This window comes from Tiliqua scincoides, chromosome 4 (assembly GCF_035046505.1).
Source record: "Tiliqua scincoides isolate rTilSci1 chromosome 4, rTilSci1.hap2, whole genome shotgun sequence".
Lineage (NCBI taxonomy): Eukaryota > Metazoa > Chordata > Lepidosauria > Squamata > Scincidae > Tiliqua > Tiliqua scincoides.
The window spans coordinates 213,016,360-213,029,788 of NC_089824.1; the positions used below are offsets into that span (position 1 = coordinate 213,016,360).

Sequence of the window (13,429 nt, forward strand, 5' to 3'; positions counted from 1 at the left end):
CTATCCAGCCTGCAAATTACCTGCAGGCCCGGGGATAAAGACAGTATCTAGTGCCCATCAGCCACCTTTGCAGCTGCCGTCCTTCCTCCCATTTGCCCCGTGTACATCTTTCTCCTTACTCTCCTTGTGTTTTGAAAAAGCAGCAAAAGCCAGCTGGGAAAAGGAAGCCAGGAGAAGCACTGCCCAACTTTTCAGGAAGTGGGGCAATACTTCTCTTGGCTGCCATGATTCAGTCCTGCTCTGCTGCTCAATTTCAAAATACAGAGCAGCAGAGGAAGAGGAACATGGTAAGGAACAGACAGTAGGTAGGTGATCTGGGAAAGGTGGAAAGCAAAGGAAAATATATAAATATTTTAAATATAGTGGCAATGGACCTAGAAGTAGAAGGTAGGTTTCTGGCACAGAAGCTTTCTGGCTTTTCCAGCCATCATGCCACTGCTATCCCCTCCTTACCTCAGCAGCTTACTCAAAATTAGCCAGACAGAAGATGTTAGGAGTGACTTGTGGTGTGTGTATGTGTAAAAATTGAGAATCACTTGGGGTATAGTCTCTCTGAAGTTAATGAATTTGCAGAAGGGAGCTCTAGAAGGCACAGTTTCTCTTATCACCACACCATAGGAGAGGACAATTGACACCTAGGCTTCTCCAGGTCTTTGCATTGCAAAAAAAAAAACAACACCAGGCTTCTTAGATTACAAAACTTTATTTTGCTTTTCCTCCAAACAGATTTTTACTCATTTTTTAACCCTCAAAGCTTCCTCTCTTCCTTTCTCTAAAAAGAATGCCTCTTGTCAGTATTAAATGGTATAGGACCTGTAAATAAGATAGGTTTTAATCTACAAACTGAGGCTTCTGTGCCCAGAATTGTCTTCTAGAAAGAAATTCCTTTTTGGGTTTCCAGGTCACACTCCAAAAATAGGAAAATTTCCTAATGTTTCACCCCAACTGTGTGTGGCTTTATTAAGAGAAGATCTGACTACCCTATCCCAAAACTGAGCATAAAATACCCTAATGCCTCATAAAGTAAAAACTGAAGCCCAAGTATCCTAGCCAAAAGCTCAGAGAGAGAAAAAAGCCCTAAGCATAGGTAAGTGCTCTTGCCTCCAGTAAAACTTAGTTCCATCTGAATGCAAGGGAAAGACTAAGGATTTTTATAGTCGGGCATTTTAAATCAGCCAATTGCTGGTCACTCCCAGCACCAATTTCCTCATCACCACATTCACACCTGGCTGAATTTCCAACTTTCCAACTTTCTTAAAAGCCCCTATTCCTTTAATGCAGGGTGCCCAAAACCCAGCCCAGGACCCAGCTGTGGCCCTGTGGGGAGGCTCCCAATCCTGCCCACAGGGGGCCCCCAGACTCCAATGAGCATGGTTGCACCGGCACTGGAAAATTGGATAGGATTGGGTCCACAATCACTGCAGCATCCATTTGCTTCGATTCCTTTAAAGCCACCCTTTCTCCTTTGCTTATATTGCTTTTTGGAGGACAGGTATTTTTCAATACACTAGATACTGCATACCTAATTTCCTCTGCCCTGTTCATTGGTAAACTATTGATAAAGTTTAGAATCTATGAGAACATAAGAACAGCCCCGCTGGATCAGGCCATAGGCCCATCTAGCCAGCTTCCTGTATCTCACAGTGGCCCACCAAATGCCCCAGGGAGCACACCTGATAATAAGAGACCTGCATCCTGGTGCCCTCCCTTGCATCTGGGGGGGGCATTTGGACTGCAGTTTGAGAAACAATGCTGAAGGCATTAGCAAAGCACTGAAAAGAGACCTGGAATACTGGTAATACCAAGGAGCAAAGGTGCAACACTACGTTTCTAAACTTCCTATACTGGTGTTTAAAACACCAGTATACACTGTTTAAAACAGTGTTTCTCAACCAGTGGGATTGATCCCACTGGTGGTGCTTGACATGGTGGCTGGTGGTACACCCAATGTGCTGCATTTCCTTACCAAGGAAGCAAGCAAAAAGAAACCCAAGGCAAAACTTGGAATGGCAATCAAGAAATAACTGTTCAAAAAATAATAACAAACAGGGTTGAAGTCTGCACCTGCTAAATCATGGATGCAGAATCAAGCAGCCCCATGTTGGGTATTCATGCTTCTGCCAGTTCCATCCTACAGCTGAGGCAGCCCATGTCCCCCCCCTTTCACTTTTTCCCTTCCCCCTCCCTGCATTGCAAAGGGGAAATAGAGCCACAAATCTTTCAAGCTTCCCTTCCCCCTTCATTAAACAAGGAGGGGGCCCTAGCCATTGCCTCTTCAAGCACAGTTGGGAGGGAATTAATCTTCAGTTGTCCCATTTTGCCAGATTCCCAGTGCAAGCTCTGCTTGGAGAATTAATGCCCACTTTAAGCTAATTAGCTCCTTTTTCCTCCAAAAATGACTCTAGTTCTGCCCTGCAGTCCTGCTGGACCACACCACCAGGGTAGCTCACCTGTTCAATCTGCAGGGGTTCCCTTTCCTGCTAGCAGCCTCCTGCCACTACAACAGCCCCTTGGTCCTCAGCAGGTCTTGGGCACAGCAGCCACACACTGAACTCCAGTGTCTCCAAAGTCCATTCACCCATCAGTAGTTCCAATAGCCCCTCAAGCTTTCCTCCTACTGCTACCCCCCACCACACTCTCCCTTCATCAGGTGCTTTTATGCCTGAGGGCCCTATTGCCTTCAAGTGGCTGCAGTTGTACAGCACACTCCCTGCTGAATGCCCAGGCCTTCACCCTTAAAAGGGCCACTGCTGACAACACATCCTACCTCCTTGCCAGATATTCCAGGATTCAATGCATCCCCCCAAGCTTTGGAGCAGACAGAAAGCAAAGCAAATCGCTTTAGGACTTTCACTCCCACCCACTCCAAAGCACAAGGAGTTAGCCTCCCACACCTTCTAGAAGGGGCAACAAGTTTCTTTCTGGAGCAGAAATTATTCTTAGACTCACTGGTTCCCAACCTGTGGTCCAGGGAATGTATACACAGGTGGTCTGCGAGACCTAGAGAAGTGGTCCACAGAGTCTCAGGAAAAAAGAAGATTGCTTTTGATCACCACCAGAGAGGGTGGAGAATGAACTGCCCACAGCCAGCAACAAAAGCAGCAACCCACAAATCTTTACTATAAATAATACAGTACTTCAATTAAATTTCTAATTATTACAAATTTAATTGTATTTTTTGTGTGAAGAGGTGGGGGTTGCATGCAGAGCCCATGGGGGGGTTAAGGGGGTAATTTGCACCTTGTTCCAGGGTCAAAAAGGGGGCCCAGGAGCCAAAGGAGGGAGCCCAGAAATTTCATGGGATGCCATATTTTCCAATCTCACTCAGACTTGCTGCCCACTTGGGATCAAGGAATGCATACATGACACCCCTTAACACAGAGTCAAAACTGTGAGGAAATGGGCCTGCTATAGTAGCTCTTTGGTTGTTGATCTGCTTACAATGAAGGAGTCATAGGGACACAACTGTGGGGCTACAGCTGCTGCAGAAGTAGTTTTGGTACACACAGGACATTTTCCATTCTGGTGTGAGCCTAAATATGATGATCTAATTTACCCAAGCTTCGAGCACTGGAGAGGACACTCTGTTCCAGAACCACCATTCAGAGTGCGATACCATAGTCTTCCGAGACTGAAGGATGCCAACTCTCAACTGTGGCAGAGTGCACAGAGGACTCACTTGGTCATACACAAGCAAGCCTGTCACCACTCCTTGGGGCTTCTGAGCAAGCGAGCATAGGATTGTGCCCCAAAGGAGGCATGTGGGGACAGTCACCCAAACAGCTGCCCTTCACTCAGAAAAGCAGATAAAGATTTAAATTTCAATCATAATTATGTATTCTCACTCTTTTCTGTGAGTCAGCCCTGTTAAACACAGTGACATTTCTGAGTAGCATGTATGAGATTGTGTTGGAAGGCCCTTTTTCCTGCCTGGGGAGAAAAAGGTGCTGTCCGTTGCTCTTGCTTTGTGAATCTGGTTTGAGTCTTGTGGGAGAGGTGATCTTCATCTGTTCTTTCAGAACCAACTAAGTGAGAGGAGGACTGGGTCAGAATAGTCGTTACCCTTCTTTTGATCTCACTGATCAAATGTTAGACATTGATGCTGCCCTTTCCCTGGCAAAAGTCTTTCCTTTTGTTCTATTGGAAAACAGAATATAAAGCTGGATGGAGAAAGAGAGCAGTTTTCTCTGCAGATGGGGCCATTCTGATTTGTGTAACTGGATGAAAGCTCAAGTGTGTTAGGTGATACTTGAGGCCGCTAGAAACATAAACCATAAAACCATCTTTTACTGCTTTATGCACAGAAAGCTAAATCTGTGAATGTCACACAGAGGTTCCTGCACCAGTGTAGCTCAACATGGTAATTTACATACCTTCGGTTAATCGTTTCAGCCCCTTCACACTTAGACTATGTTGGCAACCTTCAGTCTCGAAAGACTATGGTATCGTGCTCTGAAAGGTGGTTCTGGCACAGCGTCTAGTGTGGCTGAAAAGGCCAATTCAGGAGTGACAATCCCTTCCACACTGGGAGCAAGTGCAGTCTGTCCCTGGTCTGTCTACCTGGCTATGGGCCTTCCTTCTTTGCCTCTTAGCCTCAGACTGTTGGCCAAGTGTCTCTTCAAACTGGGAAAGGCCATGTTGCACAGCCTGCCTCCAAGCGGGCTGCTCAGAGGCCAGGGTTTCCCACTTGTTGAGGTCCATTCCTAAGGCCTTCAGATCCCTCTTGCAGATGTCCTTGTATCACAGCTGTGGTCTACCTGTAGGGCGCTTTCCTTGCATGAGTTCTCCATAGAGGAGATCCTTTGGGATCCGGCCATCATCTATTCTCACAACATGACCGAACCAACGCAGGCGTCTCTGTTTCAGCAGTGCATACATGTTAGGGATTCCAGCACATTCCAAGACTGTGTTGTTTGGAACTTTGTCCTGCCAGGTGATGCCGAGAATGCGTCTGAGGCAGCGCATGTGGAAAGCGTTCAGTTTCCTCTCCTGTTGTGAGCGAAGAGTCCATGACTCGCTGCAGTACAGAAGTGTTCTCAGGACGCAAGCTCTGTAGACCTGGATCTTGGTATGTTCCGTCAGCTTCTTGTTGGACCAGACTCTCTTTGTGAGTCTGGAAAACATGGTAGCTGCTTTACCGATGCATTTGTTTAGCTCGGTATTGAGAGAAAGAGTGTTGAAGATCGTTGAGCCAAGGTACACAAAGTCATGGACAACCTCCAGTTCATGCGCAGAGATTGTAATGCAGGGAGGTGAGTTCACATCCTGAACCATGACTTGTGTTTTCTTAAGGCTGATCGTCAGTCCAAAATCTTGGGAGGCCTTGCTAAAACGATCCATGAGCTGCTGGAGATCTTTGGCAGAGTGGGTAGTGACAGCTGCATCGTCGGCAAAGAGGAAGTCACGCAGACATTTCAGCTGGACTTTGGACTTTGCTCTGAGTCTGGAGAGGTTGAACAGCTTTCCATCTGATCTGGTCCAGAGATAGATGCCTTCTGTGGCAGTTCCAAAGGCATGCTTCAGCAGGACAGTGAAGAAAATCCCAAACAAGGTTGGTGCAAGAACACAGCCCTGCTTCACGCCGCTTCGGATGTCAAAGGGGTCTGATGTGGAGCCATCGAAGACAACAGTGCCCTTCATGTCCTTGTGGAAGGATCAGATGATGCTGAGGAGCCTGGGTGGACATCCAATCTTGGGGAGAATCTTTAAGAGGCCATCCCTGCTGACCAGGTCGAAGGCCTTCCTGAGATCTATGAAGGCTATAAAGAGTGGCTGTCGTTGTTCCCTGCATTTCTCCTGCAGTTGTCTAAGGGAGAATACCATATCAGTGGTGGACCTGTTGGCTCGGAATCCGCACTGTGATTCTGGATAAACGCTCTCTGCAAGTACCTGGAGCCTCTTTAGTGCAACTCAGGCAAACAGCTTTCCTACAAAGCTAAGGAGAGAGATGCCACGGTAGTTGTTGCAATCACCCCTGTCGCCTTTGTTCTTGTACAGCGTGATGATGTTTGCATCCCTCATGTCTTGAGGTACTCCACCTTCTCTCCAGCAGAGACAGAGGATTTCATGCAGCTCAGTGACGATGATCTCTTTGCAGCACTTTAGGACTTCAGCAGGGATGCTGTCTTTTCCAGGTGCCTTGCCAAAGCAAGGGAGTCCAGGGCTACGTGAAGTTCTTCTAGGGTTGGTTCACTGTCAAGCTCCTCCAGCACAGGCAGGCACTCAATGTTGTTCAGCGCTTCTTTGGTGACTACATTTTCTCTGGAATATATCTCAGAGTAGTGCTGCACCCAGCATTCCATCTGCTGCGTCCGATCCTGGATGACCTCGCCTGTGGCAGACTTCAGAGGGGCAATTTTCTTCTGTGTTGGACCTAGGGCCTGCTTGATACCGTCATACAACCCCTTGATGTTGCCCGTGTCAGCTGCTATCTGTATCTGGGAGCAGAGCTGCAGCCAGTAGTCGTTAGCACATCTCCTGGCAATCTGCTGGACTTTGCTGCGAGCAGCTCGGAGGACCTGCAGGTTACGCTTACTGGAACAGGACTTGTATGCTGCTTGAGCTCTCCTCTTTTCCTCAATGACTGGTGTCAACTCCTCAGAGTGGGCTTCAAACCAGTCTGCCGCCTTGTTGGTCTTCTTGCTGAATATGGACAAGGCGGTGCTGTAAACGGTATTCTTGAAATGTTCCCATCTGTTGGATGCGTTTGCGTCGGCCGGGCCTGGAAGAGATTCCTCAAGTACTCGTGCAAATTCCTCCACTTTCCTCTGATCCCGGGTCTTGCTGGTATCAATGCGAGGTCTTCCTTCCTTTTTCGTGTGGTACAGTCGCTTTGTTTGCAGTTTCACTCTGCTGCACACCAGGGAGTGGTCGGTGTCGCAGGCAGCACCCTGATAGCTGCGTGTGATCTTGATGCTGGGAAGGCTGGAGCGTCTGGAGAGAATCAGGTCGAGCTGGTGCCAGTGCCAGTGCAACTGACAGCAGAGCTTAAATCTGTTTATTCTCTTCTGTCCCCATCCTGCCTTGTCAGAGTGTTCAGAGTGAAATGACAAGAGTGTTCTTGTCAGAGTGTTCTTCAACTCGCTATCAAGCTCAGCCCTTACTCCGTCATCCTTGGGATCACAGCAGTTGTACAGGCACGGCTTGTCATGCTATTCTCAGGAAAAGCAGGAGGAAACAGTAGCCAGCACTGATTTCTAGAGAATCTGCTCTTACAAGTCAGGACAAGCTCTTCTGACCATTCTGACCTGACGATTAAGTGCATTAACTCCTCTTTGAAAACAACTGAGTGGTGACAGATATATTTGGAGAAGGGCAGGGTACGAAATGTGGGTCCTTCAGGAGAACCTACCAGAGAACCTGGTAGGAGAGTCCTTCAGGAGAGTCCTTCAGGAGACTCCTCAGGAGAGTCCTTCAGGAGAACCTACCAGCTTCCATAGCCCTGGGGCAACCCTGGAGGTGTTTTGGCTCAGTCATGATGTGTGCATAGAAAGACGTTTGACTTTCAAGGTGTGTTCCATGTTCTCTGCCAAACTGCTGGGCAGGTTGTTCCTCGGTCACTGGGTGAGAAGGAATCTATGAGTGCCCCAGCCTGCAAGGTCACATCTAAGAGCAAATGGCCTCCGAACATGGAAAGCCTGGTCTAGATTATTATTTCTGTACAATGCCACTCAGCTTTTGAGTTCTTGCTTGTTTTGTTTTGACCCCCATATCTCAGTGTCTCTATTCTCAAGTAAACTTATATATGGGGAAAAATATCAACAACATGCCATTTAAACAAATCTCAATTAAACAAATCAAACAAATTAATCTGAAACAAATCAGAAATAACAGAGCAATTAGACCCAGTACATTACTGCAGAGATGAAAACCAGATTAGGAGCAGATTAAAAAGCTTTTGTCAATTGAAAGGACTTTCCCTGATGGTGAAAGGACAGGTGAGCCTCCTTGGAAAGAGTGTTGCATGAGTAGGGCACCTTAAATGAGAAGATTCTGTTTCAGATCACTAGCTACTTGTCTATCTTTCTAAAGGTGGAGGAGCCCAGAGGAAGGCCTTGGAGAAGGATCTCCACATGCAGTCTGGTTTCTGTGGAAGAAGAGCTCAAAATGACAGAACACCCATCTGAATTTTATGTCACTGACAGCCCAATCCTATTCCCCCCCCCCCACTTCAGAGCATGTAGTTGCACCAATGGAGCACATTCTGCAAGTGATCAGATAAAAGGTAAATAAAAATAACTTTTACTGACCTCTTGGTGGGCTGCCTCATTGCCAATAAGTAGAGGTGTTTGTTTCCAGTGAGTAAGATAGGATTACAGCTTAAGGGCCCAATACTATCCAGCATGAATGCAGCCATCCTGAGGAGGGGGCAACTGTCACAGAGGCCTCCTCAAGGTAAGGGAACAATTGGGCCTGCATGGATGCTGGAAAGTTGGGTAGGATTGGGCCCTAAGTCTTACTGAACACAATGGGGTTACTTCTGAGGAAAATAACACTGTTCTCAAATACCTCTCAAGCACCTCTTCTCCTTTTGCTGACTTAAGTTCAAGGAAAATAAGAGGTGGGTCTGGGCCAGGAAAGGGGGATAGGATCCAGCATCCATGACTCCCATTGAAATCCTCCCCCTCCTGCCCCCTGCCCTCTTCCCTCCCTCCCTACTCCATACCTCTCCCAAACTGCCTATACCCTACCGCCACTGCCACATTACCTGTTCTGGCATGGGCTGGGTCCATTTGTGGTATGTACATGGAGCTGCTGGTTATTAGCGCCAGTGGCTCCAATGCTCCTGGTATCAGTGCACCAATGATGGCAGCACAGAAGCATTTAGCATAGCATAGAATGTGAGTTCCACTGATGTAAATAGGATTGGGCAGTGAATCCAGCCCTTGGATTATGAAAAACAGAAGGAAAATCTAAGTTCTAGAAAATTCTATTCCCTACAGCAGGGGTGTCCAAAGTTTTTGGCAGGAGGGCCACATCAGCTCTCTGACACTGTGTCAGGGGTCAGGAAAAAAAGAATTAATTTACATTTAAAATTTGAGTAAATTTACACAACTTTACATAAATGAAGTGTAAAGTCATGCACATTGGGGCAAAAAATCAAAACTTTAGCTATAGGCTGATGGGTTCTGAGCTGTCTGTGACAGATCAGGAGAGAGATCTTGGGGTGGTGGTGGACAGGTCGATGAAAGTGTCGACCCAATGTGCGGCGGCAGTGAAGAAGGCCAATTCTATGCTTGGGATCATTAGGAAGGGTATTGAGAACAAAACAGCTAGTATTATAATGCCGTTGCACAAATCGATGGTAAGGCCACACCTGGAGTATTGCGTAATGGGACCTACTTCTGAGTAGGCACGCATAACATTGGGCTGTGAGGCTGCAGTCCTATCCACACTTTCCTGGGAGTAGGCCCCTCTGACTCTAATGGGACACCACAACAGCCCTGGGACCCAGAGGTGCCCCCGGACTGTCCTTCCCTTCTACGAACGCTGAGCTGCCAGGGGTGATGCAGAGGCCCGGGAGGAAAAAACATAGGCAGCAGCCGGCGGGGGCTCTTCCGCCCACTCCCCCCGGGAGAGGCACTCGGCCTGGCCAGCTGGGGGGGGGGGAACGGAGCCAGGCGCGCCTCCTCTGTGCCCATAAAGAGCCGCGGGGGGGGGGAGCAGCAGTGTCTCCAGTGTCTCGTGCGGCTTTCTCCCTCCCTCTTCCCCCCGTCGGGAATGGCTCCGAAGGGAGGGGCCGCTTGCCCGCCCCGCTGAGCCTCCCCGCCGGACTGGCTGCCCCGCCCCCTCCAGCTACGCCACCACCCTCTGCGTAGTGTCTTCCCCCTATCGCGTGGCAAGGAGTTCCGCCGGTTAAGGTCTGTTGAAAGATGCTCTGACACTTTCGGGGAAGTCTCTTTCCCTCAGGGCCAGGAAGAGCCAGTGTTGCTGCCTCTTGTGATCTTAGGCTGTAATCCTAACCACACTTTCCTGAGAGTAAGCCCCATTGAACAAACTAGGACTTACTTCTGAGTAGACCTGGTTAGGACTGTACCTAGTTTCATAGTTGGAAAACTCTCTCTTTCTGGGTGCTAGATATTTCGGGCACCATTCTGTACATGGTTCAGACAAAGACTTCTATTTCCATGCACCCTTCCAGGATTGGAACTCAATGCCATGCCCAGAGTGGGCTCCATGGGTATATTACACTACCCGGTGTGCTGCAAAACACAATGTGTGAGGCAGACTTTAGATCTGATAAGCACCCAGCATGACAGCTTGTATCATTTTGCAGGGAGTGCTTGCCAACATAAAACAAAAGTTGTGTGCTAGTGTGTGTGTGAGATGCATGCCTGTGTTATCTTAGTGGGCTGTAGCCATGGGGAGGTGTCATGATGAGCTCCTGCACTCCAAAATTTACCACTAAATGACTGGTTGTAATCCTTACAACAGTCCTGTAAGGTAAGTATTATTATCTCCTACATGCTTACTTGGAAGTAAGTCCCATTTTCTTCCATGGACCCTACTCCCATGTAAGTCTGTTTAGGATTGCAGCCCTAGTGAGTTCATAGCAGAGGCAAGCTTGGAACTGGGGAAGTCCTGTTTCACAGCTCAGTCTCTTAAACATTCTGCTTTAAAGACTTTTAAAAACTCATCTATACCTTCTTATAGCAAAATAAACAAAATGCAGGTGGGAGCCCAGTATCCATTGATTTGGTATCCACTAATTTGACTCACCACTGACACTGAGATCCACCTTTAAATGCCTTGTAACAAGGGAAAAAAGCACCAAAATCTGCTGAATGCATCATAGCATCTATACCAATGCATTTGGGGGTGGCTATGAAAGAGCAAGAAACCTGAAAGTGGGTCTTTACAGCTATTTTCCCACCGTTTTGGTATCCACTGATTTTTTTATCCACTAGGGATACCAGAATGGAACTCCCATAGCTAATGAGGCATGACCTGTATGACCTTTAAGGAGCTGGCACCATCCACCCATGGTCCAGGGCCACAGTCAAGAACAGAGCTGGATGAACTACTGTACAGGCCCTTGATTTCAACTCCATGTTGGATTTGTAGCCAAGAATGCTAATGCCCTTAACTTTCAATTGAAGATTTAAGCATCTGCTTAAATAAATAGGACTTAGACATGCTAACTGATTGGGCTGTGCACACCATTATATATGATGCCAGTGTTCAAAGGGGCTAGACTTTTACTTTTATTTTAATCAGAAATATCATCCTCCCAACAGGATGTGGCTGTTGTTTGTTACATTTTTTGGAACACAGCAAGGGAAATTTTTCAAGTTTTTTATGAACAATACTGTATATATGAGAACCCAGTACTAAATAAAAAGACACCACCATCCTGGACCAGATTCTCTCTGATGTGAAACCATAAAACAGATCTGACAACTCTATTAACTGAACTACAGAGATCAAACATGTTTGAAAGCTGAGAGAAGTCTAAAAATGCCTCAATATGCCCAAGGCAGAGAAGGAGAAGAAGAAAAAAATATCCAAGCAAAAGGTGATCAACCTGAGACTACACATTTCTAGCTTCTTGTGCTGGGGGACGGTAGCTGAACAACTCCACAGATAAGGAAAATGCTTCTATAATACATTCAGACATGCAGATTATATGTAGAATCAGATGACAAATCACAAGTTCAGCATCTCAGTCTCCTTATATTGTAGAATGCTTGAATTCTTTCAATGGACAGGTAGCAAGTTTAAGGCTGCAAACTGACGCACACGTATGAGGGAGTCATTCCCAATGGATTCAGTTTGGTGTTGTTCTGTAAGGCAGAGGGAAGATGGAAAGTCAATTTTTTATAAGTCCCACTGAACATTGAGAGTTTGCTGTGCACTTACTGCTAGATATTAAACTGGCTTACTAGAGGGGCAGCCCAATCTTAACTTGCACTGGAACAGACAGGTTGAGTGGCTTGCGCTGTATCCACCCCCAGGTTAGGAGGTGGCTGGAGGGCAACTCGGAGTAAGGGGATATTTTTCCTCTTACCTTGAGTAATGCTCCAACCTCCCCCCATGGGGCTACTCATACCTGTACCAGCAAAATCACTGTTGCAAAGCCGAGCAGCCCGTGTAAGACTGCTTGGGCCTTGGAGATGAGTAAGGATATGGCCTGCACTACAGAGGCTGATCCCACCCACTTCCTGGTGGCCTCCCAGACCACCATCTAAAATACCCCCTCTCCAACCTTGTTCTGCCCTCCCACCACTCTCTCCTATTGCGTTCAGTGCTGAATCTGGTGTCGGTAGGCCAGTGCACACCCTTGCACCAGCCTAGCCAGCTCACAAGTCATCACAAACATGTTTTATGGCATATTCGGGACACTTTGAGGCTGGTGGCGGGTCCTGCACCAGCCTAGCACAACATTAGGATTGCACTCTTAGACTACTTAGTAAATGGACATCGAACTGTGCAGACCTTGGCATAGTACTGTGCTGATTTTTACTATTCGGGAACAAAGTTAAATAAATATGTAAAAACATCCATTGTTTTCTTCTTTATGCTATTATGTACTGTATATATCAGGGGTGCTCAATAGGTGGATCGCGATCTACCGGTAGATCGTGAGGCAAAATGAGTAGATCGCGGAGTGCCAACCCCCCCCCCTCAGGTGCCTCTGGGAGGAAACGTCAGGAGTAAGGCCCATTGTACTCAATGGGGCTTACTCCCAGGTAAGTGTGGCTAGGATTGCAGCCTCACAGTCTAATCCTAGGCATGTCTACTCAGGAGTAAGTCCTGTTATACTCAGTGGGGCTCAAGGTACACCAACATACATTGTACACATAAATGTTATATGTTATGATGGCGCGAACATTGTAAAAAAAACTCTGGTAGATCTCCGAGCCTTGCTGGGTTTCAAAGTAGCCAAAAAAGTGTGAGCACCCCTGGTATATTTCATTTGATGTTTCTCTCTGCTTTTTTCCACTTTTTGTAATTATTTATTGATTTACAACAACAACAACAAAAACACACACAAAGAAAATGAAAAATATCCAGGCAGCAGTAAATAAAGTGTTCGGGTGTTTAAATGCATTTAGATATTAAAGTGCAATTATGCCATCATACTAATCAACCCCTTGAAAGCAGCAACAATGTAAATTAAATATTCACAAGGCAAAGTGCAACTCAGCCACAGTGCTCAGATGCTATACAATGAAGAGCAGTGGCCCCATAATTATAATGAGAAACGCTAGTTGCTTAAGTGTGATTATGCAACAATCCCAAGCCAATCGTCCACACGATTCCAGGCACCAATCTAAGACCTCTGCACATGTCCACAGCAGGAGTCGAGAGATGCTTTGGTTCTAGAAGAATCCACAGTTCCACAGAAGAGTTCTGGTAAGGGGAGTTGCCAGTCATAAGCTTTCAGTGATTGGCAGCCTGCCTCCATCTTAGCCTTTCCAATCAGTCA

General features: G+C 46.9%; 1 protein-coding gene across 1 annotated transcript in view; it reads left to right on the top strand.

The window, feature by feature from the left end:
* The first annotated feature begins 7,326 nt into the window (after window positions 1-7,326).
* The window catches only part of CDH26 (cadherin 26), a 48,655-nt gene continuing 42,552 nt past the window's right edge, over window positions 7,327-13,429 (top strand). The window contains exon 1 of the mRNA XM_066624722.1: window positions 7,327-7,509. Within this exon, the coding sequence (XP_066480819.1) occupies window positions 7,327-7,509 (183 nt within the window). The remainder of the gene's footprint in view (window positions 7,510-13,429) is intronic.